Source organism: Motacilla alba, chromosome 1, assembly GCF_015832195.1.
Source record: "Motacilla alba alba isolate MOTALB_02 chromosome 1, Motacilla_alba_V1.0_pri, whole genome shotgun sequence".
Classification (NCBI taxonomy): domain Eukaryota; kingdom Metazoa; phylum Chordata; class Aves; order Passeriformes; family Motacillidae; genus Motacilla; species Motacilla alba.
The window spans coordinates 109,483,041-109,510,412 of record NC_052016.1 but is presented as its reverse complement, the minus strand read 5'-3'; the positions used below and the strand labels follow the sequence as shown (position 1 = coordinate 109,510,412).

The 27,372-nt window shown below is 39.0% G+C and overlaps 1 protein-coding gene across 8 annotated transcripts in view; it reads left to right on the top strand.

Annotated features, from left to right (window-relative positions):
- MAP7D2 (MAP7 domain containing 2) overlaps positions 1 to 27,372 on the top strand; it is an 83,588-nt gene that overhangs the window by 54,207 nt on the left and 2,009 nt on the right. The window contains exons 1-15 of one of the 8 annotated variants that reach the window (XM_038135226.1): positions 1,002 to 2,284; positions 2,471 to 2,585; positions 3,500 to 3,598; positions 5,626 to 5,736; positions 6,999 to 7,121; positions 9,974 to 10,122; positions 11,198 to 11,325; positions 18,945 to 19,177; positions 19,553 to 19,679; positions 21,580 to 21,784; positions 21,900 to 22,004; positions 23,179 to 23,232; positions 24,206 to 24,284; positions 24,990 to 25,176; positions 26,919 to 27,198. In XM_038135226.1, coding sequence (XP_037991154.1) covers positions 2,486 to 2,585; positions 3,500 to 3,598; positions 5,626 to 5,736; positions 6,999 to 7,121; positions 9,974 to 10,122; positions 11,198 to 11,325; positions 18,945 to 19,177; positions 19,553 to 19,679; positions 21,580 to 21,784; positions 21,900 to 22,004; positions 23,179 to 23,232; positions 24,206 to 24,284; positions 24,990 to 25,176; positions 26,919 to 27,168 — 1,950 coding nt within the window. In that variant the 5' untranslated portion in view covers positions 1,002 to 2,284; positions 2,471 to 2,485 and the 3' untranslated portion in view covers positions 27,169 to 27,198. Of the gene's footprint in view, positions 1 to 997; positions 2,285 to 2,470; positions 2,586 to 3,499; positions 3,599 to 5,625; positions 5,737 to 6,998; positions 7,122 to 9,973; positions 10,123 to 11,197; positions 11,326 to 18,944; positions 19,178 to 19,552; positions 19,680 to 21,579; positions 21,785 to 21,899; positions 22,005 to 23,178; positions 23,233 to 24,205; positions 24,285 to 24,989; positions 25,177 to 26,918; positions 27,199 to 27,372 lie in introns of those variants that run through there. The other 7 variants (XM_038135179.1, XM_038135249.1, XM_038135189.1 and 4 more) reach the window with 7 other exon arrangements.

Below are 27,372 nucleotides of genomic sequence, written 5' to 3'. Positions count from 1 at the left end.
AGGCACGCTGCAGAGAGGAACTGGTGATGAAATATGTAAGGTTTGGGAAGACTAACAAAAGGGGCACAAATAGAATTAAGTTAGAGAGGTGGGGAGCTAAAAGTAAAAAAGCACAAAATTGTCATGCAAAGCCTGCACGCATCGGATTTAAATGAAACTTGTATCATCAAGTAGTAAAAGAAGAAAGAGAGACTGTGGCAAGCTAAAGCAGAGAGGATTGACTTCAGATTCCAGAGAGTGGAAAAAGATTGTTTCCTTTACAGGCAGGGTGTGCGTAAGCACTGAATGGGGTGCTCAGGGCTGTGAGGGGTTTCTGTGCTCTTCCAGAACAGCCTGTGCTTGAGCCTTGTGGTGCTTCCTTCTTCTGCTCTGTAGGGAGAAGGAAAGAGGCAGAGCTCTCATTTTCATGCCTGCCTGGACACTGATGGCCCTGAGTAGACAGAGGAGGGGGATGAAGGGGGGGAGGAGGCAGGGGAGCAGCTGCCTGCTCTCAGTGGTCTTTGAGTGATGTTACGTGATAGACCGTGAGCTCACAGCACCACTGAAAGATCATCTTCCTGGGCACAGCAGCAGAAATTGAAACAGCAGGGTGGGTCACCTGGCCAAAAGGTAACAGGGGCAGGAGAGCTGGGAATGATGGAGGATGCAAGAATTTCCTTTTTTTACTCTTTGTATAGAGGGTAACAGAATATTTTCTAGAGAGAGTGATTTGTAATAAAATTAGAAGAGAGCTTAAAGATCAAAAGGTAGTGGCTTGCCATTGATACTGATGGATAACTGGTAGCAGGGTTGGGTGAGGTGGAAAAGATGAGCTCATAAATAAATTACTGCAAGTCATGGTAGTAGAAGAGATTCTTCAAAGATGTGGAAGAGGCAAAAGTATATTGTAGATAACCAGGAGATGATGAGGGGACATCTGGCAATGTAGAAAATCAGTGACCAGGGTCAGAAGCCCAAGAAGGTAAGACAAAGCTTACAGGCACAAGTATAAAAATATGGAGATTACTGGAGATGCCTGATGTTAGGGTCTGATGTGCTGAAGGAGCTCCCATCAGAGACAACTGGCTCACCACCAGTGCAGAGCCTGAAGGAAACACACTTAAACAAAGACTGAAATTTTTTGGTAAAATAGCTCAGAAAAGCCAGACCAAAGGCATTAATCAGTGAGAGAAAGTAATCTGGCCAAGAGATATATGAAGGGTTTTCCACACAATTTATCTGACCTGCCAAAAGTTTTTGGAGATAGAGCAGGGGATTGATAAAAATCAAAATGGGTATGATATAATCAAAGGAGCCTGCAGGATCCAGTTTGAAGTGGATAAGAGTAGGAGTTTTGACCAAAAAGACATACAAAAGGTAATAAGGAATAGCACCAAAAATACTAATAGTATCAGAGGGCTAAAACTAGCTGGGGCAGGAGCTGGAGGCAGCAAGAGACTTATCTTTCACAATAGGGGTTGGGCTGCTGAAATGTGAGGGTGAGGAGGTTGCCAGATGCGAATGAGGTACTGGGAGGAGGAAAAGAAGAGGCTGTTAGATGATGGAATTGTGGGTGGGGAAGAACCACATTTTATCTGCTTGAAAGGAGGAAAAGAAAAAGTGCAGGGATCATTGCCACAACAATAAATCACTGAGAAACTAGCAGAGGGAGGAGGTGGGAATGAAACTCAGTGAAGGTTTTTGAGAGTCAAGAGATGATGGAGAGGGAATAAAGTGGCCATTAGCTGTAAGTCAAAGGTAGAGCAAGATTTGGAGAGAGAAAAAAAAAATTATTCTTCCTCCTGTGAAAATCCTAACTCATGGAGAAGAACATGGGAGTGGCAGGGGGAAAAAAAGTAAATCTTGGAGCAGTGTGAGGTCAGCACACACTAAAATAAATACACAGAGAAGAAAATAAATCAGAAGGTCCTGAATGCCTAGTCTTAAGGAACATAATAGAAGAAAGGAAGGAGTTTTTGTAAAAATAAATAAATAAGTAGGGCATCTTGCAAAGTAACCTACTTTGGGTTTGAAGCGATCATTTATCTGAGTGACTAGGTGGAGCCACTGGCATTGCAGCAATTTAACTGTGCTCAGAAAGGGATGGGAAAAAATTTCTGATGTCTGCATAGACAAGAAGGAGTTAATGCTTGTCGAGCATTATTCTTATACAAATTAAGTCCAGAGCACAGCAGCAGCCTCACCAGCAGGAGCAGATGCTAGGCAGTGATGCAACCTGTGTTATTTACTTAGGCCTCTGTAGTGACCTCAGTGGCTTGCAGACAAAGGATACACATATCTGGAGGTAAGTAGCATGCTGATAGCTTCGTTATTCAGTTCTTTTTCTTTAATTGTGAGCAAGCTCCTGTAAGCGTCTTGTGTGGAGCAACAGGGGGACCGTGTATTTTTAGCGTGGTTTCAGCAGGCGGGGGAAGGAAGCCCCCAAAGAACTGATTGGGATTTGTGTCTGGGTTTGTACCAAAATGACCAGGAACGTTTAGAAGCCATGATGCGCCGGTCCCTCGAACGCAGCCAGCAGCTGGAACAGAAGCAGAAGCGATGGTCGTGGGGAGGAGCACTGGCTGCAGGCTCAGGAGGCAGAGATGGTAAGTGAAACAGGCTGCCTGCATTGCAGATCTGGAAGTGCAAAATGCATGAGATTGTGGAGATAGTAAGTATGATGGGTTTAGAGTCAGGGTGGTACCGCTGCCTTGGGGCGTGAATAAGTGCTTTGTAATTGCTTGCCGGGCTTCCTCTCCCTAATACCTTCTGTGGAGACAGGTTCCTCCTAACTTTAGGAATGCAGATCATTTTAACAGACTAACCAGAATGAGTTTGGAGGATGCTAAATGCTAAAATAAATATTGGTGCACTGTCTCCCTTAATAGCTTCTTCCACATTGTTTTCCCATGCACACAGTTAGCAAATTTAATACCAAAGGACTGAGTGCTGTCTAAGGCTTGCAAAAGATGTTCTGTTTTTGTTTAGTACTTCTAAAAACCTGATGGGAATTTCTAGATGACTATGCAGCATGTGCAGTTTAAAATAGTTTGGGTTTTTTCCCCACGTACATTCTGCTACTGCTATTTTTGCTTTGGCTTGAGAGGAAATTCTTTTTATTACACATTTATTACATAATGAGTCATGTGCTGCTTTTATATTTCAGAAAGGTGCATGTCTTCTCTTTTAAATAATATATTTTATTTGAATTTGTCACGTTTGAATAAACTGATGTTATAGGGAAAAACATGCATGTCTGGGTGTTGATGAAATATAACAATTACTCTCTTTTAAACAGTGTCTAAGTATACTTAACTTCAAAAAGACAAACTGTTTCCTATCATAGTTTTCATGATACGTCATTAAAAAAGCCAGGAACTTATAATAATGAAAGAAGTCTCTTATACTTTGAGAAAGAAACTAGTTTTCTTTGTGATGCAGTTTGTGCTTAATTCCAGCTCCCCCAGCTTATTCAGTAATTTCTTTCACCTCTTTTTGCTCTGATTTCTCTGCTGTGTAGGTGAATCAGAAAATACCCCACCCCCTGTTCTAGGTTTAGCTGCCAACACCCTTCCTCCAGACCCTGTGACCTCTACTGCTCCTGCTGATTCCTTCAATGGTATTTCAGAGAATCACAGTACCATCGTGTCTGTCTATAACTGTTCTAATCACTGTAATCCATCCACTGATCTTGTTCTTCTTAACCACTGTTTTCTTATCATTCGGTCTGGTACTCTACAGCATTACCCTTAGTGATGTAGACCAGTGTCTTTTAATTTCCTTTTAATTTTGCCATGGTGGAGCAGTGCATGCCTCACATTCCACCACAGTAGAGGCATTTCATGGTTTTCTCAGTAACTGTAGACTTCTACTGCTCAGATTCCCATTTTTTTTAATTTTGCAGGTGCTCTGTGTGTGTGTGTGTTATTACGTGTGTATTTGACAGTTCTAATGGATGTGCACAGGTGCTGTTGATAAACATTTCAGTTGCACAGTAAGAAAATGTGTTATGAAGACCATGTTTCATCAAAACAGCCCTCTTTTTCCATCTCAAGGGCCTCCTTCTGCAATATTGTGAAAACAAGCAAATTTGGTACAAACAGTCCTGTTATGTTTTCAGCTTCCTAGAATGAATTTTGGCCAAGCTGGTATTTGTAACAAACTCAAGTAGTTGACTTTGTTTAAGCAATCATGTTTTCTATTGTTCAGGTTTGGTTTGTTTTTGTTTTTCAGTTTTTTGGTTTTTTTTGGGGTATTCTTTTCTTGGTGGGATTTATTTGTGGGATTTATTTAAAAATTATTATTCCCATTATTCCCATAAAAGGTCTCTGAAGTATATGAGTTCTCCAAAATAACAAATAGATTGCATATAGGATTTCAAAATGAAAATGTGATTTGATTTGATTGCAAATGTACTTGGTATTTTGAAAAGAAAACACAGCCTGTGCTTTTGAGAAGTAGGTTCGTTCTCTCCCCCAAAGGAGGAGTTAAGTTTGGCTATTACTCCTGCAGAATTCAGAGTAAATATTGTTCTGCCTATGATCCCACAGAGCTAAGATTTCTGTGCAAACAGATTCAATTTTTTTACTGATTGCTGTTCGTGTGCAAAGGTATTTGCCTGTGCAACTGATGTTTTACAGCATACCAGCATTATATCTGCTTTTTTTAAAAGGAAATGTAGTGAATTGCATTGTTTACTGTAGTAGATGGAGGCAAATCTTGGAAACCCCACTAAGGCGATGATTTGATGGGCATAATAGGGAATGCAGTAACTTAGAAGATGCAGAATTAGGGTCACATACACGTCTCTAGCTGAAAATATTTTTTGTTTTGAAAGAAATAAAGTTCAAATGTAGGGGACAAAGCATCTGTGCTTTTAGCTTCTGAGTATTATACAGTGATCATGAGGTACTAGTACTCTGTACTAATACTTGAGTGAGATTTCTCTTTCATTCAGTTGAATAAATCCCAAGGTAGGAAATGGGTATTATGCTCAAGCAGATTTTAGTCAAATAGTATTTCAGTATTTATTTTTATCAAATAGTATTTCAGAAGAAAACTACCAAAAAACCTGTCTGGTTTTTTGTTTGTTTTTTGTTTTTGTTTTCAGTTCTTCTCAAGTGCAAAAAGATAAAGCCAAATGGCTGATGCCAGCTCAGCCTTTAAAACAGTGAGGTCTCATATAGATGCACAAATGTTGGTTATGTTCATTTTCTTATTAGAGTAATGGATGCTGTGAACTTCAGCTCTTCCAGACTGAAGGTAGAGGGGAGGGGAAATGAAGATGAGTTCAGAGTTGCCATGTATGCAGTTTATTTTCTTTGGGTAACTTTATGCTTGTGCTGATATGTAATTATTTATCAGTGTCAGTATAAAAAAATAGGCTTTTGTGAAACTGGAATGTTAAGTTCACAAGCAGAAAAGTTGCATGCCAAAGCATGTGTCATAGGGTGCTGGTCCTGAGCCGTCAGAAAGAGCTCATCTCATGTGCCTGCTGCTCTCTGTGAAGAGAGCTGTGGCCACAATCTCATGCCAATTCAGTGCTATGATCAGTGCAAGGGCCATGGGTACAGATGCAAGGTTAATTTTTGGAGTTTATCAACACTGTGGTGTGAATACAAATATCTTCAATGCGTTTCTCTGCAGCATGTGACAAACTCTCAGCTTCTACAATGAATCTGCCAAAGCAAATGGAGTCGCCGATCAGTAAACGCCTCTCGTCCTCCACAGCGGCCATAACACATTCCCCCGACAGAGGCAAGTGAACGTGCTGGTCTCCTGCCAGCATAAACTCTCCTTCTGCTTAAAGCACTTCTGGTCCATAGCGCTTTGGGGTTTGCTCATGTCTGTTATTCAAAGGAACTCAAACGCCTGAGAGATTCTGTATTAATAACTTGGTTCTGCAGCCTGTCCCAAGGCTGTGCTGCTGGGCTGGAGATCATAGTCCAGCAACAAATGCCAGGGGCTTTTTACTGATTCTTTTCCAAATTTTGATATTCCAGCAAACCAGGTTGTAAGTACAGGCTGCTACTGCAGCAATTTCCCATAACTGTGCTGCTTGTGACCTTCTATCAAAATAAGGAAAAACAAGAAAGGTGTGGCCTGGCAGTAGATACAGGATGTTCCATATGCAGGGATATGTCTGATGAGCCACCTGGGAGACTTCAATCTGGTGACCAGAGTTGTAGAGCCCATTAATTTCTTACAAAACTCTGATCCTCAAGTGACTCCACAAAAGATGATCATCTTGTAGGATTAGTGGTTGCTAAACACTACAAAGAGGACTGAAGGGTTTATCTCACCGAGAACTCTTTGGATTTTTTTAACTTTATTTTGTGTTTGCTTATTTCTTTCTACCCCATTTTTTTAAGTCTAATGGGAAAAAATATATTTACTGAAATAAATTATGAAGGCTTGTTTCTAGAATGAAAAAGAGAAGGTAAATTTATTTTAATTTTTGAATTGCTTGAGCTCATCAGAAGCTTTGAGGTTGTTATGACAGATGGCTATATACACATGTAATAGGAACATCTATATATATGTCTTATATAGTTGACACTTATATTTATGGAGTAGGAAGTAATGCAGGCATATTGTATAAATAAGACTTACGTAACATGGTGAGATGGCAGATTTCAAATGCAGTCCCAGCACGGGTGGCACGTTGGTGAGCAGCTGCGCTGTTCTACCAAGTGTTTTACCTTTCCTGCTGGGGAAGAAGATAAACTCTTTTTGTGCTGAGTCATGAAAGCAACCATTTTGCCTCTCAGCAAAACAAAAATACAACATGATCTTAACCTTACTGTGTGTTGTGTATAAGTGGGAAACTTAATGGAGAAATTAGAAGGCTTTTTTCAGAGGGAAGGAAAATTATCTTCAAGTATTTTAAATCTCAAAAAGTTTGAGAATTTTTTGTCATTTCATTTAATCATTTCATCATTTTGTTTCAGTTATTTTAATGCAGCATTGTTTTATTTCTTTGCATTTTAAATTTTATTTTATTTGCTCCCATCCTTCAGCTCACCGCATGCATCTTAGTCCAATGGAAAACTTTATTGTTTCTCGACTGCTGACTCCCACACAGTCATCTTTAGCCAGAAGCAGAAGTACATTAATGCTTTCTGAGCAGTACAATACTCCAGGTAAAAAATGTGACTTCCTCACTTTGAAACCACTGAGGTGTGTTTTTAGCTGCATTCATGTAGCTGCTGGAAGAGACAGAGTACTATGAAACAAATGGCAATTTACAGGATACTACAAAATCAATGATGAGCTAAGTTGTTTCAGATAGCCGTGTATTTAAAATCTTTGAAAAGCACATCATCTTGTCTGTGCTATTCTGAATATCTGTTTTAGAAAAAAAATCATTAAAACTGCAGACTATCAAAAAAATTAATATATTCATTTAAGAAACTGGTTTTAAGACAAGGATGTGACAACTCTCAGAGGCTTTGATTGATTTATTAACGTCGCCCCGTCATACCCTCATAGTATGTAGAACAAAAATCCCAGTGCACCATTGAGACTTAATTATTTTTACCAGGGTTCCAATTTCTATCTATTAAGTATCTTTTTGCCTTTAATTGTGTGACTGTGTGTATGTGACACCTATATATATGTATAGGTGTAAATACACATACAGAAAACCAGACTATTGATAGGAAGGTGTCAGTTCCAGAAATTATTGATCTTTAAGGGATGATAGTTACCATTCCTATGTGTAAAGGGTAGACTAATAAAACCATTATTTTGCAAACATCTACTGAAATAATGTTTCCAGTCCTGCTAATACTCGGGCAAGTGCCTGACTTTGAGTATTTTCTGCTTATAAAGCCATACCTGGCCATTGCATTGGCTGAAATAAGACAAAAGTTTAACAGCCCTTTTTACTTTTAATAGAACAAACAAACAAACAAAGCCCCCCAAAGCATGCACCCAAATGCTTTTCTGCAAAAGGAAGCACTTTTCCAAGATTAAACTATTTAGATGATAAAAGACTGATCATCTTTACAATGAGTGTTTTCACACATCTTGGTTAAAATAGGCTTAAGTTCTGCATCTGTGCTTTTCATGCAAAGCTGTTTAAAAATCAATTGCTAAGTAAACCTGCTTTCCCTTGTGTGTTACTTCTCTGTTCAGTGCATAGGGACATTGATACTGAATGCCTCTAAAATTGCTTCCCTTGTTTCTACATTAAAAACAGCCTCTACTAGAAGCAGAAATGTTTTCATATAGTACTTGAGAAAGTTCCCAGTTTGGTTACTGCTCAGGGACCAGCTGCTGTCAAGAGTGAGCAAAACCCAAGTCAAAATTAGATCAGTACATTCTGCTTAAAATTTTGACCTGAATTACTGAGGCCACCTGTGGTTGATTTTTTTTCTGTTTTGTATTTGATATCAGAGAAATCAATAAGGATGAATTTTGTCCTTCCTCACTCATTTTGTTTGTAAACTCTCAGGTTTATCTCTCTTCATCACAGGATCTTTAAAGTAATACACTGGCATGTCTGACAAGGGTACAATCTGTTCTGAAAACTGCTTTTTCATTGAGTTGAAACAGGGCAGCTGATTTTGGGAATAGCTTTTTGAGCAAGCATCCTCTTGTCATTTCCCCACAAGGCAATCAGGCTGTGGCACGGATTGCAAAAACAATCTGAGAGGCCATTGACATTTTGTCAGTAATTGCCAGCAAAATAGTTGAGGGACATCTCCCATTTGTCATGTACTTCTCACCATAGAAGTAGCTTCTGAATAAGGAAGAGGGATCTTCCTTTCCAGGAGCTCATGCTGTGCCTCCTGTCATTATGCTGGGGTCAAAATTGCTCTGCCACTGCATTTTCTGTAAGCTTAGAAATGAGGAGCCTCAATTTCAGACTCTACAGCAACACATTATTAATGTCACTTGAAGTCAAGATATTCAGGCACACAATTGTTACTGGATGCATAATTAATTCTTTTAACAGTTGAAGTAAAAATATTTCTCTTAGGCAGCTTTTATGTTTCTGAATATTTTTGTTAATATACAGTGACCTTATGCCAATTGGCTGGAAAGTGGGTTAAAGAGTACAAAGATCCAGTTAAACTTCAAAGCATTCAGAAAGGCTTCATTAAAAATTTTTTAGGGCTGTCTCCAGTAAAAAATTTGGGAATGTGACTTTCTTTGCATTAGTGCATAATTGCTGCTCTTTCCAAGTCAATATCCCTCCTGACTTTAGTTGACTAAATTTGGAAACATTCCATCACTTGATTGCAATTAGTGTCTGTCTTGTTGGTAAAACATATACTCTGTGGATTGTTCTGTATGTATGTGAAAGTTTCATCTTAGAAGGCAATATGAACAAAAATCAGGAGTAAAATATCCCATTTTAAAAAATCCTGCTCATATTGCAAATAAAAAAAAGTTGCCCTATGAGCTGTAATGCATGTGTCACACTCACATTGATGTCTCCCTCAAATAACAATAGCTGAAATACCTACAGCAGCATTTAGTTTAGGTTTGGGGGCTTTTTTGTTAATTTTTTTTTGACTAAACATTATTTGGAAAATAATTAACATATTTAGGAGCTTTTGCATGTTTAGGGTTTAAAAAAGACCAAACTCCCTATGCTTCTGTCACCTTTCCTGTTTTGCAGTATGCATTCAAAAGTCACCCAGTTAGCATTATCTGCTTACTCTTTTTATCATATGCAAAGGAAACTGGACTTCTTAGAAGAAAAAAGTCACCGTATTAGTCAATTGGGGATTCAAAAGGTATATGAGGAAAAGAGCACTGTATTTTAGACATAATTTTTTTTCCTATAAAATGTTTCAGTTGAGACATTTTTAATAAACATGGGATCATGTTGAATGCATTATATGTGATATTTTAAAACACTAAAAAACACTTTAAAGCTACCTTTGAACATTATAACATAAAAGTATGCTGTTTTTCCCCCTCCTTTACTTCCTCTATCCGTGCTCCTTTTTGCTCTTGCTATTGTACTATAACTCTTTAGTATTCCATATCTGTCCTCGTGTAGCACCAGCTAGTCCTCTTAAATCTCCCTACAAGCCTTCCCCCACCCGAAGCACTGACAGGAAGAAGGCAACTTCACCCTCCACTGCCAATGCCATGAAAGGGGCACCTGCAGCTGAAGTTACTCAGGTGAGTTTGTAATGGTTTTGATTTCACTGCTGGGTAAACTGATGCAGCTTCTGCTTGTTATCTTTCCCTTTACATGAATACAAATGAAGTGCTTCCCCTGCTATAGGAAACAGCAGTAGAAAAGTAAGCCCTGCCAACACCTGTTGCCTTTGTGCTCCTGTTGAGGAGCATTTTAATGTCTTCTTCCTCCTGGGAATCAGTGCTGAGTGCTGGTATTGGAACACCAACACCCCTGTTTTCACAGAACTGAGGCACTGAAGTGGACTTACTTATAACTTCTGGGAATGGGGATGACAAATAGAATTCCCTCCTGAGTATGACTATCCAGGCTTGCTGGTTCATGAGCAGGCTTCATATATTTCAGAAATTCCCCAAGTGTATTGATAATGCCTCTGGTTTACACCAATTGCTTAAACTCTTTCTGTGGACATTTTTAATGCTGTTTGCTTACAAGATGCATTATCGATCCACCGATAATTTCAGTTTCCAGAAAAGAAAAGGCAAGTCACTCACCTTCACTGAGTCTACCCAGCATAAGGCATGCTTTAAAAAAATTCTGTGTTAGGGCTATAATATTCACATAAGGTCCTGTATCTTGTAATACTTAATGATGGGGGATTCATGCCATCTAAATAGTTTCACGTGAGAGAACCACAGCTGGGAGTGAAGATTTGTGTAGTGTCGTTCTTAGGTATGATTCAGTGTTACATGCAGCAACGTTTCTGTGAGATGCCTGTCTGCACTGCTGATCATGTCCAAGCAGGGGCATGTGGATGATTTTGAAGATTCCACCCGGTGCCACCACCCCTCCCAAGAACTCTTGCAGAGGCTCTGATGTGTATTACTTATCTGAAATTTGCATGCTCTGCCCATGCAAGACAGGGGTGGGTGTGTGCTATGTCTGTGTGAAATAAAAAACTATTACTAGCACCTCACTTGTGAGCTGCCTGTTTAAAAAGCTTTTACAAGTGTGCTGCACAAATCTCTTTATGTGCCACCTTGCTAATAAAACAATCAAATGCGTTTTTGATTTATTGATCATAATTATGGAAATTAAAACGAGCTGTGCTTCTAGACTGAGAAGATAAAGAAGGAGAAGCGACCTGCAACACCTGGTTCATCATCTGGTATGGGATCTCCTCTGAGAAGGTCTGATTCTCCTGCTGCCATGTCTAGAAGATCTGCATCGCCTGCAACACCTAAGTATGCTTTTCTTATTAGTGGAAAAATATCCTGTGAATCTCTCATTACCTGTAAATAAGGCACAGATTCTTGAGGAACTTCCTTTGAAGTGTTGTATAAAATCCAGTTAATTTTACTAATACACACATATACAGATGGGTGAGAGGAGAAGTGTAGATGACAAATCTGATATCTCTAATACTGTGTTAGTACCCACTAGAGACAGTTCTCTCTACCTTTCCTCAGTCTTGAGATTACAGTGCATTTCATTATTCATATGAAATTTTACTTCACATTTATTTTTATATATGCTTTTCTTGTTGTTTGATTTAGAATAAAACTGCCTAATGTGAAAAAATGCACTCATCATGAATACAAACTAGCAATTCCAGCATTTAATATATGCATTTCCTATTGTTGGCATGACCATCTGGTGCCATAAATACACTTCACTGTGTGTCATCTAAATTGGTTTTAACCTTTGCTCTTTTGTAGACCTCTGTGGTTTTGTTGCACCTTTTGCTTTTTTTTAATTGTTTTTTTTTTTCTTTAATGCAGAGCTGTGGTTTTATAGCGTATCTGGGCTTACTGGCAACTGACTTGCTTTTCTTGATTGTCTTTTGCTGAAAACTGTTTTATGTGTACCACAGCTTGAAACTCAAGTCTAAGCAAATGGGTTTCTTAGAACAGAATATTTACTCTGCCTCTATTGTAGGAGTATGCTAAAGTAGTCCTGGTCTACAGTACTTGCCTAATTTATTTGGCTGGTTGATTGATTTGGACTTTTTCCCTTAGGCCTTGTTTCCCTTAGGCCTTGTTTATGGGTGCCACTTCTGTCTTGAAAATTGTCTTATTTATCTTTTTTAATCTGAAGCTGGCCATATTTTGAACCAGGCTTGATGATCCCCTTTCTGACAAATTTCTTCTGCCTGAAAAACCAGCTGGTGTTCCTTTTCTCTTTCAGCTCTGAGGGCATAGCCCTTTAGTGGGGGATAATTTTGTGTGTGAATCTGATGTTAGACAACATAAGGAAACCATCTGACTCTCAGCATTCTTTCTTTCTGCTGTAGACATCCCCTTGCATATAACTGGGACACTGCATTTCTTGGTTTTTCTTATAAAGCTACAAACTGTCAAACTTCAAATATTATATATGTCATGTCATCAGATTCTGTGGTATGAACTGCATCCATTTTACAGAAAATTGAATGAAATGCAATGGTAATGGCAGTCAGCTTTCTTATTACAGTTTTGAGCAGATCGTTGTCTAGTGGCATTCTGCAATGTAAAGTTTAAAAAAAGTTTGAGCTCTAAGACTCTATGTTATTCTGCATGTACTGATAATCCCTGCTCAGAATGCATTTTTCAGTTTGTTCAGCCAGTATATGAGACAAAAAAAGAGACCTACCAAGAGACATATTTAGTTAAACAAAATGATTGTCAGGAAATGAATTAGCTTAGAGTCAAGTGCTGCTTGCTGGGCAGGCAAAGGTTAGTGCAGATCATTAGAGAAATGTCCTGTGGTTAAAAGAAAAAGTTCTTGAGAGACAGCTCTTTAATGCTTCATGAAAAAGGTATGCCCAGTCTTAATTTGAAGCACTAATTTCCATTAAAGATTAGGAAATTATGGAGAATTTTTTCCCAGAGATGCAAATTATAATAACCTTTGTACAGTAAAATGTTTTCATGCCTATAAGGAATACTGTTTTTAGAAGAAGAAACAGATGCTGCATGGAGGAATTAAGACGCCTACTGGTGGGTTTCCCTGTGACTGTGAGCCACAGTAGTGATCTCTTTTTTTTTCCTCCCCTCCTTCTCTTTCTCAAGGGAATCTGATTCTGACCATGGCTAGGAATGTATTACCGAACATTTAATCTTAACGTGGCCCAATTAGAACACCCTTCTTGACCTTATGAAAGACACAGTAAATAGAGTTTAAATCCGTGTTTATTACTGATTGCAGGAAGAGAGTTCTGCTTCAGCGCTTTCAAAACTTCCCCTCATAATTCTAAAATTAAAAGTGTGAAAATGACCATATTGTATTGTTATATATAGATGATAATAGTGATAATATATGTATTTTTTCATGCAACTCAAATTCAACTGTTAATTTTCATTGAGGAGGTAAGATTATACACACTAAAGGAAGGTTCCAAAAGCCTTACTGCCTGTATTTAAATCCACTGACCAGCAAGATCATTATCTGACATTCAAGAATAATTTTAGTCTGACTAAAAATGTATACAAATACTTATTCTCATTGCAAACCTAACAGTCTTTTGCATGTTTAATCTTTCTCCTTCTAGCACACGATATGACTGAAAAAAATACCCTGGAAGAAATAAGAATACATATTGTACAGCATTAGCAGTTAGTGATACTGCATAGCACCTTAACCTATAGAGCTGTTGAGGAAAGAATCAAGTATAGCCAGTGATTTATATGATAATTAGCTGTATGCATTTCTTTTCTTAAGAATAGGTGACTTGGCATTCAAGTTTTCTTGGTATTGTTCTAGTTATCAGTTCTTCACAGTTGTCATGTTGGTTTCTGAGTGTAACTTGTCTTCTTAATACGTTATTTCATTATTTAAAATTTAAAAAATTAAATAAATAAAATAAAAATAAAAAGTGCTTTTAATCATGGTAAAGTAACTGAAACAGGATCAAGCAAGACAATGTTCTCTTCAGCCTAAAGAGACCCAGTAATAATGGCAGAAGAGGGTTGCAGTAATTACATAAATAAATTACAAATGTTTTGGATGGGTAAATTTTACTGAGAAAGCAAAAAAGGTCAGCTCAAAAACATAACATCTGAGATGAGTGAACAGATATAGACGTAAAAATGAGAAAAAGGGAAAAATCAAAATATGCTGAACAACTATTAAAAGCAGGGAAGGAATTCAAAACATGATGTTATCTGGAAATGTAAATATGTCAAGAAATGTCACAGAAAGAAATCGAAAACTATTATTTTGAATCTTAATGTAGATCAGCTATATAAGATGAAAGTTAATGGATTAGAGAGTTTGAACAATTGAGAAATTGTCTTTAATTTTTTTCAATTGCTATTGGATACTAATGGGGTAAAGTGCTCATTTTCTTCAGATCTTTCACAGGATCAATAGTAACAGGATGAGGGGTGTGGGTAATTTTTTGTTTTATGCTTCATCTTCAAAGATCTGTATATTAATCAGTTTATTCTTACAGTATCCCTCAGAGAATAGGTAAGTGTGCTTTCTTATAGATCAGGAAGGCAATAAAGCCTGTGTCCTTCACATGTCTTTGGGTAAATAGTCCCAAATAAATCAATGGCACCTGACTGAATCAAGGGAGTAGGATTTAGTTTTAAGTGTCTTCAGATGAGCCATGGCATAAGCCAGTGAATAAAACTGAAAGCTCTGACAAGCCTCTGTGTCACATTCTTTTGCCAAAGCATAACCTCATGAGAGAAGGAGAAAGGGGGAAGGGAAAGGGGACTGATGGGTGGTGGTTCATGTTTCCTTTCCAGATCCAGGCCGGTCATTGTCTTTTGCTCATGGTTTCACTAACTGAACCCCTTACCTGGTGGTTCTGTTGGGTGACGGACCCCTGTAGCCTGGGGGAAACACTTCTGATGTCAGAAATGTGCATGCTCAGTCAAATTGCAGAATACTGATGGAATATGAACAGAGATTAGTACAAAAAAAGTGCCCCTCAAACTCGTAAAATGCTTAAAAATTGGAAAGGTGTCTGCACATGGTGAATTCCCCACAGAAGTAGCTTCTATGCCCTGCAGTGACCCATTTTAGATTTTATTTTGTATGTGCTGCATTTACTACTCTTAGTTTTTGTGTTGACTTGAAAAGATAAAAGCAATGGGTAGAATGTTGGATCAAGAGTATTTTGAGGGATTTTTCAGCAGTTAGCTATATAACGGGCCAGTTCACCATTTTGAAACATCTCTTAATAATGCAGCTATTCAAAAGACTATTCTACAGACCTATGCTGAGTTTTTTCTCTTTTAAGAAATGTAAAAGAGAAATGAAACTGTCTTTGGTTACAAAAGATCAAAACTAACAGTGAAAGAAAACTGCTTTTGAGATAGAGCAAAAATATCAGAACCCAGAAATAGCTTGTGATCAGAGCAATGTCAGAAAGCAGGCTTGAGCACATGCAGGTCCGTGGTGTGGTTTCAGCAGAGTTTTTGTTGAATTAATGGGGAGAAAGGGGAAAAAGAAAGCAGCTCCGGCATTGCTGAAGATTTCTGATTTACAGTCAGCCTCATGAACAGCCGTAATCAGTGACCTGCCACATAGCTGCCTTTTCAGGAGGGCATGCTCTGCCCTGCTGGTTATGGCCAGAGCTGGCTGTGACCTCTGATTTGTGTTTTATTTTCTCTGTAGCAAAAGTAAGCTCAGAACCCCTCGTATGCTCTTCCTGAGACATTGTGTTCTGCAGAATGGACTATCCCTTTTGTAATTAAATAGCAGCCATGGTAATTAGGAATCAGTGGATCCTCATTGATAGAGGTTCTAGCAGAGCATGTAGGGGGCAGCTTCTTTCATGCTGCTGCCCTCATGTCAGCTCAGGGCAGTTAGGTGAGAAGACTAAAGTCTTCCTGGAGAAGGTGTTTCTGTATTCCCCTGTAAAATCCAGTTACTGAGAAATGAGGAAGCTGTCTGACAACTGACATGCTACCCCTTACTGGACTCTAGTGATTTGTTATCTTAGTTCTCTAATCCTTATCAGGCATAATCCTGTGTTTCCCACTTTCTTGACTATAATTTTTTTTTCTTAATTTCATTTTTCTGCCTTCTCAATCAAGTTTGGCTCTTTTTGGTGTAAAGCAGTGTAACTTAAATGCTATTTAGAAGGAGTGTTTTTTCCAGTAACAATTCTGCCTGTGTCAAGGAATGTTTAAGATGCTAAGTTGAGAGTATGTTTTAAATACAAATGAAATACAATGTTAATGTAATATTTTTCTACTGGCAGCCAGTAAATGATATAAAAAGTCTGAAAAAATATTTGTATTCCTGATGGACTTTCTCAGCTTTGCACTTCACACACTGCATTATTCTCACCCTTGCAGTAATCAATCTTTTATTTTTCTCACTTTTAGCTACTTTATATGAAACTCTACTATTTTCTTGTTGTTCTGGTCTAAGAGCCTGTAGCGGTTTGGTTAAAAAAATACTGTAGGTCTAAAAGTTCAAAGATGCAATAGCTAAATAATACATTCAGCACATGTTTCTAATCCACCAGCTGAGTTGTACAACCAGTCTGCTCTAATGCCTATGCAGTGCAAGATATGTGGCTCTCATGACTAGACTCCTTCCTACCGACCTCTTTGATTGTCGTGCCTTTATTAGAGAACAATTACTTCTGCACTAACACTGAGAATGACTCAGCCTCAGTTATTAGCCTGTTTTGCTCCTTCTGTCACAACAAATTAAATCAAAAGCATCGCAAGGAACGTGCAGTAAAGCTGGAAATGTGAACCGATGACGGCAAGAAGGGGCTCTGCTTTGAAGATGTGTCAATTAGCAAGAAGCACCCTCTGTGCTGCAGAAAACATGAGAAAAATGTTTTCTATTTACCAATCATATTTTTATGAAATGCAGTTGGAAATGACTGCAGTGACGAGGCACATGTGAGATACACACTTGTAGGTGGGGCCTTGAAATCTGCCTTTGCTCTCAGAAGGACCTGGAAATGCATCTCTAACCTAAAGAGGAATCTAAAGACAACGCTAACACCAGATTTGGTCAACACAACCAAACTCACTGGCTTCTTCCATTGCTGTTTTCTTCAAGAACTGGAATCAGGCTTGCCTGTTTACATCTTCCAAAGCCTGCTTCTGTCATGGAACAGCAGGAGTCGTGGGTGGCAGCAGGACAGACAAGGACAGGGACCTTGCCCACAGCACCCCATCCCATGGCAGGCAAAAGAAGTGACCAGGGTCAGTGACAGCCAACAAAGGCCTTACTGAGGCAAGTCCAGGGACAAGCCAGGACATTATGTCAGGATCAGCAGGTTAGGAAGCCAAGAAGAACAGGCTTACCTACAGCTGAGCTCAGCCAGGGACCAAGGGAGGGGACCTGAGCTGACAGGGAGCTCCTGGGCCTGTGGGCAGGGAGTACCTGAGCTGAACTTCAGATGTAGTTGGCTGCTACTGTTCCTGCAGCCCGAGGGCTTTTGGACTCTGTGGTGGTTCTTCAGTGGGAGTAAGAAAGTAGGGATGGTGCAATACTCTGCAGTGTTTTCCTCCCCACAAAACAGGCAGCTCTGAGTGAGCCCCTTGTAGTCCAATGCCCCAACCTCTTTAAAATGCAGTCTAATATGGTAGAAAAGAACCCTTTTTTCTACAGAATTCATGAGTTTGGGGAGCAGTTGAAAGATGTCTTATTTTTATTGTCTGCTCTGTATAATGCAAATGCTGTTCTAGTTATAATAGTCTCTGCCACACAGTACTATAGCTAGATCTATACAAAACTCCAGTCCATTAATTTTCAGCTGCTGTTCATGTTTTTCATGCTCGTGGTCTGCCAGAATGAGTATATAGTCTAGAAAGCATGTTATGGTATATGAAACTCTATATAGTGTAGATGAAAACAGTGATGAGGGATAATACATTCATATCATAATTGCATATCCAGGAAGAAGGTTAGAAATACATGCGTAATGTTCACTTTAATGTAAGATAATTTATTCTAATGAGACTCACATAAATCATTATTTTAAGATTGTAATCTCTTTATTCTTACACTACTTAGTCACACATCTCAGCCTTTCTTAACGTTACAAGTGCTAGTTGGTGGTGTTGCATAAATAAGGAATGGCATTCGTGTGTAGTTTTATGTTTCCTGGTAATGTGTTCTCTTTATGTGCACCTCTTTTCAGTGAATATCAGGTATCTTTACCCTTCCACTTTCCCAGAACTGACTTCAGGGTTATCACTTCACCTGACTGTGCAACAGCCAGATGAGCAATGGGGTGTATTGCTGCTGTGTGTCACCATCACCACAAGAGCAGCTTCTGAAAAGCTGCAGGGGCTGACTTTGTAGTCTGTTGTGTCGGTGCTGAAAAAAGCACTAACTCAAACAGTGTTGCTGACAATGAATGGTTTGATCAGTTCTGTCTCTTTCAGTGGTACCCAGCCTCACCTTTGTATATACTGGTATTTGGTGATTTTTTTGGAAAATCAGATAGGAGTAGAAAAAGACCATGGTTGGCAAGGTGGTATTCAGAGAAAGCAGCACACTGTAGCTCATTATGATTTCTATAGACAGAGAGCAGCCATAGCTTTGGTTTGCATGTTGAGAAGGACTGTACAAACAGTAAAGCTGACAGAATTCTTTTGAAATGGTCATTACTAAAATCATTGGTTTAGGTAGTCCACAATTTCCTGTCTCTCACCTAGACCTTAGACAGTGTTATTGGTTTATTTTAATGAGAATTTTCTGTAATCATGTGCACTTCTGTGTCAGTTTCATGCATTTTAAGTTCTGATTGCATCCAGGTGGTTCTTTTCAGCATTGTGCAGAACAGCTGGTACTCCTCTGTAGCCAGAGACAAGAAAGAATGAGAAATGTGAAGATGGAGTTTGATTCCAAGCTGTGTAACATCTGGCCTTGTTTGATTTTTGCTTCCCCTCATCAGGACAGTTGCAAAGACTTATCCTCAGTCTCCTAAAAACACCAAACAATATCCAGCTTCTCCTGTGAAGCATCGTGCCACTTCCAATAGCAGCCAGGAAACACCTAAAAAGAAAGCAGACAAGGAGAAAGAAAATGTCAGTCACCTGAAGTCCCCAGGAGCACGCACTGATGACGTGGGCCAGGTGGCTCCTGAGAAGCACGTGCCTTCTGCTGGAAAGGCTGAGAACAGTGAAGGTGAGCCTTCCTGCAAGATGTTCGTGCGAGGTATGATGGGTCCCTGAGACTTTTAAACAGTGATGAGCTGTTCTTTTCATAAGGCTGCTCAGTCACAGGCTTAGGGGAATGTGTAAAGATACACACTGGGCCTGTGAATACACAGTTTTCACTAATGTTCCAAAAGCCAGATGTACCAATTGTTAATGAAGATGTGACAATGCTGACATTGGGGATGCCCTTATTTATTCCATCTTCTTTCTGCTGAAATGTGCTTTTAAAAAGGTGTCTCACCACTCTGAAACAGGCCCATCTCAGCCTCTGTATGAACCTGGAATTGCTGGGCACTCTCTTTGTTCCCTGCCTGACTTTCCATCCCTGGTTGTCTTCTCCTAGGGAAGATCACAGCAGGAACAAGTGATGCAGAAGAAGCTGCAAAAATTCTAGCTGAGAAAAGACGACAGGCCCGCCTGCAAAAAGAACAAGAGGAAAGGGAGAAACAGGAAAGAGAAGAACGAGAAAGGTCTCTCTGTTGCTTTATGAAAGTTATAACCTAATAATTTAACCTGTATCACTGAAGATGCTTGAAACTGTGGTAATTTTGGAATCAAGTGGGTGCTTATATGTATTTGTTAATATCTTTAATTTCAGACTCATTTCATTAGTGTCTTTTGCAGTCTCCATGATTAGTGAAGTTAAAAAATAATAATTTGGCCTCTTCAAGAACCCTGAATAAATTACTACTTTTCCAAATACTTCAGGCATGTCCATGCTGAAGTGCACTGCACACTGCAGTTTGGGCATACCTGAAGTATTTTACACTGTAAAAAAATATTTTAGGTGGCTTTAAATGAGCTAGATCACGTAGCAGAAATGGTCTTGCAGCAGCAGAATATGCATTATATAATATTTAATATGCATTAAATAGCAAAGCTTGAATCATTCATAATTAACCTGAAGCTCCTCTTCCTGCCCAACTCTGCTGCAGGCATTGAGGGCTGAGTGTGGGCAGAATGAAGGTTGCTGTCTGAGCAGTGAAGTTCTGGCTCTGTTCTGGGAACTGGCTTTTTGGTGGTTCTCCACATGGGATGCTGCTTGCAAGTGTCAGCAAACCGTGCACTTCCCCCAACCCTCTAATAGTAAATCACTAATTCTGCATGTCTAGATTCACCTTTGGGTTTTCTTACTACAGACACGATGGGCAGGGTTGAAGCGTGGAATAGAACTCTCCAAGTAGTTAAAGTTAGAAAGGGGTATGTTTATTGACAGCTCCAGACACTCAGGGAGTCATCTCCCAGAGACATGTGCAAAGAATCACAGGCTCCAGCTCTCTATTTATCTAAAAAGTCTTACATATTCATATAATTCCCCAAATGCCTAATACATATTCATTACCTAACCCACCCACCCTGCTTCATATTAAAATATATTTAAAACTGAGGCCAAAGTTCCTTCACGCTTGCTCAGTCTTTTACCTCAGATGGGTTGGTGGGTTTTGAAATGGGTCGTGGTCTTCTGAGGTCAGTCACCTTTTACTTTTGCCTTGTTGGCAGGTTTTGGACCCCTTGGCTATAGCTGAGGTTTCAGGGCCCAGGTGCAGGCTACAGTCTTCTTCTTTCTCACAATCAAATCTGCATCCCATCCTGCTTCTTTAAACATAGTAAAGACAGGCAGGTGATATATCACTCTAGCCTTAACTACTTTATCTGCTAATAATTAATTCTCCCTTATTATTTCTACTCTTTATGCTACACTCTAAATTGTTTCTATCCCCCCTAACTAAATTTAGTTAAACTTTTAACTCTTTCAGTTTCTTTGAACCCTTGATTCAGGGTGGGAGTGCAATGACCAGCTCCTGCCATTTTGGGCCTGATAGAACGATAAGAATGATCACTTACAAAAAAAATTCTTAAGGAGCATGATGTCCCTCAGTGGGCCAGGGAACAACACAAGGTGGAATTTAGACCCACTCCTTACAGTACTCCACTGTGTTTTGTGGAATTTGCTGCTACTCATCCCATCTGTTTATCTGCAGATGAAGGATAAAAGAACTTGCTTGCTTATAGACACCAGCATTCTGGGTCTCAGGGACAGGGGAAGAGGGTTGTCTTTGTTCTTGAAACTTAATTTTATTATTGACACTCGAATTGAAATTAGAACAGGAATGTTTTCTTTGATCACACATGTTTTTTTCAATGGAAATTATAACTTCTATGAAATATTTTAGGCATTTAAAGTAAGATTGGAGTAAAACCTTGATAGCAAACTGAATTCTGAGCATGTGCTCAGTGTCTTCACTGTATCCTGACATCTTTCATGAAAATATGTGCTGATGCATGTGTTATCAGTTACTGATGTACATTCAATAGGATTCATACTAAACAAGATTAAGCCTTTTAAACCTTCTGTTACATTTTTTGCAGGCTTGAAAGAGAAGAGCAGAAAAGAAAGGCAGAAGAAGAAAGACTTCGTCTGGAAGAAGAAGCTCGTAAGAAGGAGGAGGAGAGAAAACGTGAAGAAGAGGCAGCTAGAAAAAAGGCAGAAGAGGAAGCCAGAAGAAGAGCTGAGGAAGAACAAATGCTAAAGGAAAAACAAGAAAAAGAGCTCCAAGCCAAACTTGAGAAACAGGTATCCTCTCAAACAGAAATGTGAAATTTTTATACACGTAAAAAATACTTCTTAATATTTGGTAGTCTGCCTGAAATAAATAATGGCACTAATATGTTTTACACATTTTGATTAGAGGGAAGAAGCAGAAATCAAAGCCCGTGAGGCAGCTGAACAGCTTCGTCTTGAAAGGGAACAAATCATGCAGCAAATTGAGCAAGAAAGGCTGGAGCGGAAGAAGGCGAGTATTTGCATCTCAGGATAATTATTTCATTTCTTGTTTGAATACATAACCCAGGAAGCGCCCAGTAGTATCTAATAACAATAATCTGGAGGGGTTAAAGGTGAAGGGTTATGCCAAATTTAGTATTTGTTACTTGCCTGTTAGGGGAACGTGGACATCCAAATTTGTACCGAAGTGGAATTGCCTGAGGCAAATTACTTTCTCCTAGGCACTGAGCAAACACAGAACCAGCCTCAACCTGAAAGTTAAATGTGTGAGACAAACAAGGAGTGGCATGCCAAGGCAAATGTCAATTGCTGTCCGATCCAGGACATCACTAACGACTGAGAAACATGAGTGACTTTGTTTAAAACTTGCTCAACAAAAGCTCTGTGTCATTAATTGAGAAAGTTTGTGATTAACAAACAGCTCTTCCCCCACCTGGCTGTCTCTGGTTACATTATGCAGAGGAACAGGATTGTCTGGCCACTGCTGCTCATGGAAATGGCTGAAGCTGCATAAATTAGCTTTGTTTACAGCTGTGTGGCAGGAAAGAGAACAGCTGCAGAGCCCCTGTCTGGTTACAAACAGTCATCCATCCGTACATGTTATTCCAATATGTTTTAAACTGTTCACCGCTGAACTGGAGGCATGTTGCAGCTTAGAATATCAAACCAAAGTGTTTTGCATCTCAAATAACATTTTCTTTTTAATGAAGAAAGAAGGAAAACAAAAGTATTTTAGGATAATGCCTTACACATTTCTAGCAAGAATAACTTGAGAAATTTTATTTTGCTCTTCTGTTCCAAAAAGGCTAACTATTTTTAAAGGCACTGTTTGGAAATAGTTGGAAAAGCAACTAGATTAAAATAACCACTGCTGGTTTTAAACAAATGTCTTGTTCCAGAACTGAGCATAACTCATAGCTGCAAACACCTGGTATTAAAATACTTGTTTCTAAAGTGCACCTGCTGAGAAAGTCATCTTCTGTAAGATCTGATAGGTTAAAGCCAGCTGCAAGATGTTTTCTCTCTTTAATATTCTTTATTTTTCTTATTTGTTCTCCCTTTTCCAAGACAGGCAGAGAGGATGTCCTGACAGCTAAGAAAAGGTTCTTTGTCTTTTTTTCCCATGTCTCTTGTGTTACATATTCTGTCTGCCATCTCATCCTGAAATTTATTTTTATTTGTAGAGAATAGATGAAATTATGAAGAGAACAAGGAAGAGTGAAACCCCAGAAATAAAGGTATGAAACATGTGGTTGCAGATTTTTTTTTTGTTTTATTATCATATGTGGAAATTCAATTTTAGGGTAGTTGCATGTTAGTAAGTGTACTTTAGGTACTCTCCAGACCCAAATTTTAGATGCATTTCGAACTGAGAATAACTGTTGCTGTATCTCTGCTACAGAGACACAGCTTTTTTGCAGGTAGGATAATTGTCCCCCTCACTACCTAGCAAGGGGCAAGAGCTCATTCCTGCAGGCTGGAGCTGTAATGTTTGCTGCTGTTGATGTGTGTTCCTGCTTTGCCAGTGAATCAGCTACTGAGCTCTCGTTGTTCCCCCTGTCAGGAACGTGGGAATGAAAAGAAGGCAGTTGTGTCCAGCCAAGGAGTGACAGTCAGGTTTTCATTTCTAATCTGTCACCGAAGGGGTATGGGGACAGACCAAGGTGATACAGAAAAGGTGATACACGCCTTCATGAGAAGGCATGAAAAAGCACTTCATTATTAGAAATTCACAGTTCTTACAGAAACAGTGGTGGACCTTAGACCTGATTGGCCTTTAGAAATCTTCTCTCACCTATTGGAAAAAGAAGGCACAACTCCTTCTTGTAAACATCTTTGACAAACAGGGATTGACTGCCAGGTGTAGAGACTGAGATAATAATTGTTTTAATTCTTTCTCTGAGCTTTCTCACAGCTTCCCAGAAAAATCCTGGGAGAGCTGTGCCTCTCTCTGTTCAGAGGATATGTGATTACCACACTAATCTACTAAAGAAACTGTTTGTTCAGTTACTTTCAGAGAATGTTTTCTTTTAAAGTTAAAAAAAAAAAAAAAGCTATGCCTAACTAAAAAGGGGATAAAAAGTCCTGTCTTGCTGTTGATGGTCTCTGTCACCCTGTGGCCCTGGGCAGTCTCACAAGTTTGGAGTCCAATCGATTCCATGAAGGTTGTAGTCCTCCCTCTAATACAGCTGAGTCGTTACTTGATTTCAGAAGGAAGAGCCAAAACTGGAGATCCCATCAACTTTGAGTGTGGAAAAGCAACCAAAGGCCCTTGGTCTCAACCAGCCAGGTAAAAATTGCCATACTTTTCTGACCTATTTTCACAGTTGAATCTCTTCAGATTTTTTTTGATCTGAGGCAGAGCACTGTGTATTATCATAAATTCTTTGCTTTCATCTCAAAAAGAACGGCTGATGCATTTGCATCAGTGACAAATGTTAGAAACTGGAGACAGCTTTGCTTTGCCACTTAAGCAAAAGCAGAATAAAGTTTCTCCTCCATTTTAGTACCTGATGTTGCATTTTTTCTAAATGAAAAGTTCTAGTCTGCCAGTGTTGGTTTTTGGTTAGATTGCTGCAACCTACCTTCAAATTTTGTAGGTAGAAAATTTTTGCACACAACCAAGCTTTTTATAGTATGACTATGAATCTTACATTTAATTTCACCTCATTAAAAAAAAACCCATATGCATTTAAAGGATTATTAAATAAAATATATCTGACATTATCTATATTTTGTTTATTTCCCCAGGCTAAGGTTTTTACTACATGACAAAGAACATAAAAAGAACATTCTCTTCCTGTTTCCTCAGATTTAAAAGAAGTAGCATAAAGAGCAGTTTTGGAATGGAATAGAGGAATGACAGTCCAGTATGATGAGTCATGGATTAAACTGAGTCTACTGTGTTGTCAGTCTTCCTTTCCACTCAATCTGTAACTTAAAACTATTTAAATAACACATTTTCTACTGTCATAATTCTAACATTCTTTTACAGAGATCAATGGATTGGCGACCTGCCTGAAAAATAAAACCTTAGAAAGTGCTGCTTCTGTAATCCCTTGCCAAGATGTAGTTGCTAATGGACTGAAGTCAGTTTCAGGACTTATCCAGCTAGAAGCTGTCGATGGGAAATCTAACAGCATGGAAGATTCAACAGATGAGGTTCAGTCCATGGATGTGAGGTACAGACCGGATCTGCCTACAGGGTTGTGGAATTCATACGAGACACAGGATTTTGGGTTTTGTTTGTTAATACTTCCCTACTTTCCTTCTCACGTCCCCCCATGGTGGCTGCTGGGTGTGCACTGGCTGAGTTCTGCTCCTGCCAGGATGCTCCTGGGTGTTTGGCACAAGAGCCACACCACAAAACCTCATCTCACTCTCACATATTTGGGGGAGGGACCTCTGAAATCCTTCCACAGTCCTTACTTATGGATTCCATGCAAGTTTGCCCAAACCTTTCAGACAGTTTTGTGAAAGCAGCTACTGTAGCTACTATTCTGATGTCACTATTTTTTAATTTGGCTGCATAGTTGTGATTCATGAGCATTTCTGCCTCCGTGCAAACAGAATAAAGAAAATAATGGATTTAGAATTTGAAGTACTTAACAAGTGGAAATGTATGGAAATCAGTAAATAACTTTGTGGTTTTAAATACTCTCACATTTTGATGGAAGGACATGCAGAAAAGAAGAAGGATTTTTAATTTTAATTTAAGTTTTTTTATTTACACACACACACATATATATATATATATATATATATATAGGCAGTCAATTTAAGGCTGCTAAGTCAAAGCTAGATCTGAATTTTAAACATGGAATTTTATTACTTTATTTTATTATATTTTATTAATTTGTTCTACCTTAATCAGTAAGCCAGTTGAACCTCTTATACTGTCTCCATATTTCCAGTAAATATGCATAAATATATAGGAAATGTCCGACTGGGACCAACCAGAAGACTGTGCAGCCCATTATTTGGTCTCAGAGAGTATCAATAAGAAAAACTAGTGAGGGAGAGCACATGAGCCTACCACTTCCTGCAATCCAAGATCACTGAAGTGTAGCCTTAGGGATACTGAGGGCACAAGTCCACCTTGGCCTTTTAAGCAGCCACTGGTTGACATGTTGCCCATGAGCAGTTTATCCAACTCTTTTTTTTTTTTTAACCAGATCCTTGTGTCTGGAAGCGTTCTGTACAGTACAGTCTCACTGGTAGATTATGTTCTTTGATCTCTGTTAAACCCAGTTTCTTACTGGTGCCATTGGACACCCCTTACATTTTGTGTTGTAGGATTTCATGCCATGATAGTTTTGCTCTCAACTCATCCACCACCATGTCACAGTTTAAGAAATGTCTATGAAAGCCTACCTCTGACTTCTCTTCTCCAAATTAAAATGCACTAGCCTTGTTAGTCTCAGTAAAGCAGCTGGTTGCAGCATTTCTGAAGTTTAATTATGGGATTTCTATGTCTGATAGAGTATCATAAGGTTTTAAGAAATTATTTTTTATTTAAGTTTTGAAATGTATGTGCTTTAAGTAAGTGTTTTCAGGATCAGGACAGTAATGTGAAAGATGCAATAAGCATTTAGGTAAAGGAATGGTGCAGGGACTGAAATGATGCTCAGTAAACTCAGTTCAGTAAACTGTCAGACATGTGGGTTTAGGAGATGAGTGCTCATGTCACGCAGCTACCACAAACCTTAATCATTAAGGGATAGGTTAGGTATGACCTTCCATCCTGGACAGCCCAATATCTTTTTTTTCTTTTTTATTAGAACATTCTCTAGGTAAAAGCTTGCTGCAGCTGCCCTAAGATGCATGGTAGTTTCTGAACTGTCAGAGGTTTAACTTGATTGTTGCTTAATAAAAAGTAACAGACCTCTTATTCTGTGTCTTTCTTCCTTTATCTTTTGTGTAGCCCGGTTTCAAAAGAAGAACTTATCTCTATCCCTGAATATTCACCCATGAATGAACTCATGCCAGGTGTTTCTTTGGACCAAAATGGGACGAGTAATGCCAAGGCTCTTGAAGACCTCTTGGATTTCACAGGCCAAGCTACCTACTCCAAGATGTCCAGTGATACCCTTAGCCTAGATGACTGTAACAAAAACTTGATTGAGGGATTTAACAGCCCAGGACAAGAAAATACACTTAATTCTATCTGTTGACAGCCTCGCTTTTCAGCAGAACAGATACAGGTACAGTAGTGTGATAAACATCTGATGATAAATTGCTGTGATTACTTCCTAGCTTCCCAGAATATTGCAGCAGTTGTACACGGCAGTGTGGGGAAAGAAAGAAAGCAAGCTGTTCTCCTAGGTATTTAAATTCAGCATAATCTTTGAGATTTGCAGCTGCCTGTAAATTGGCAT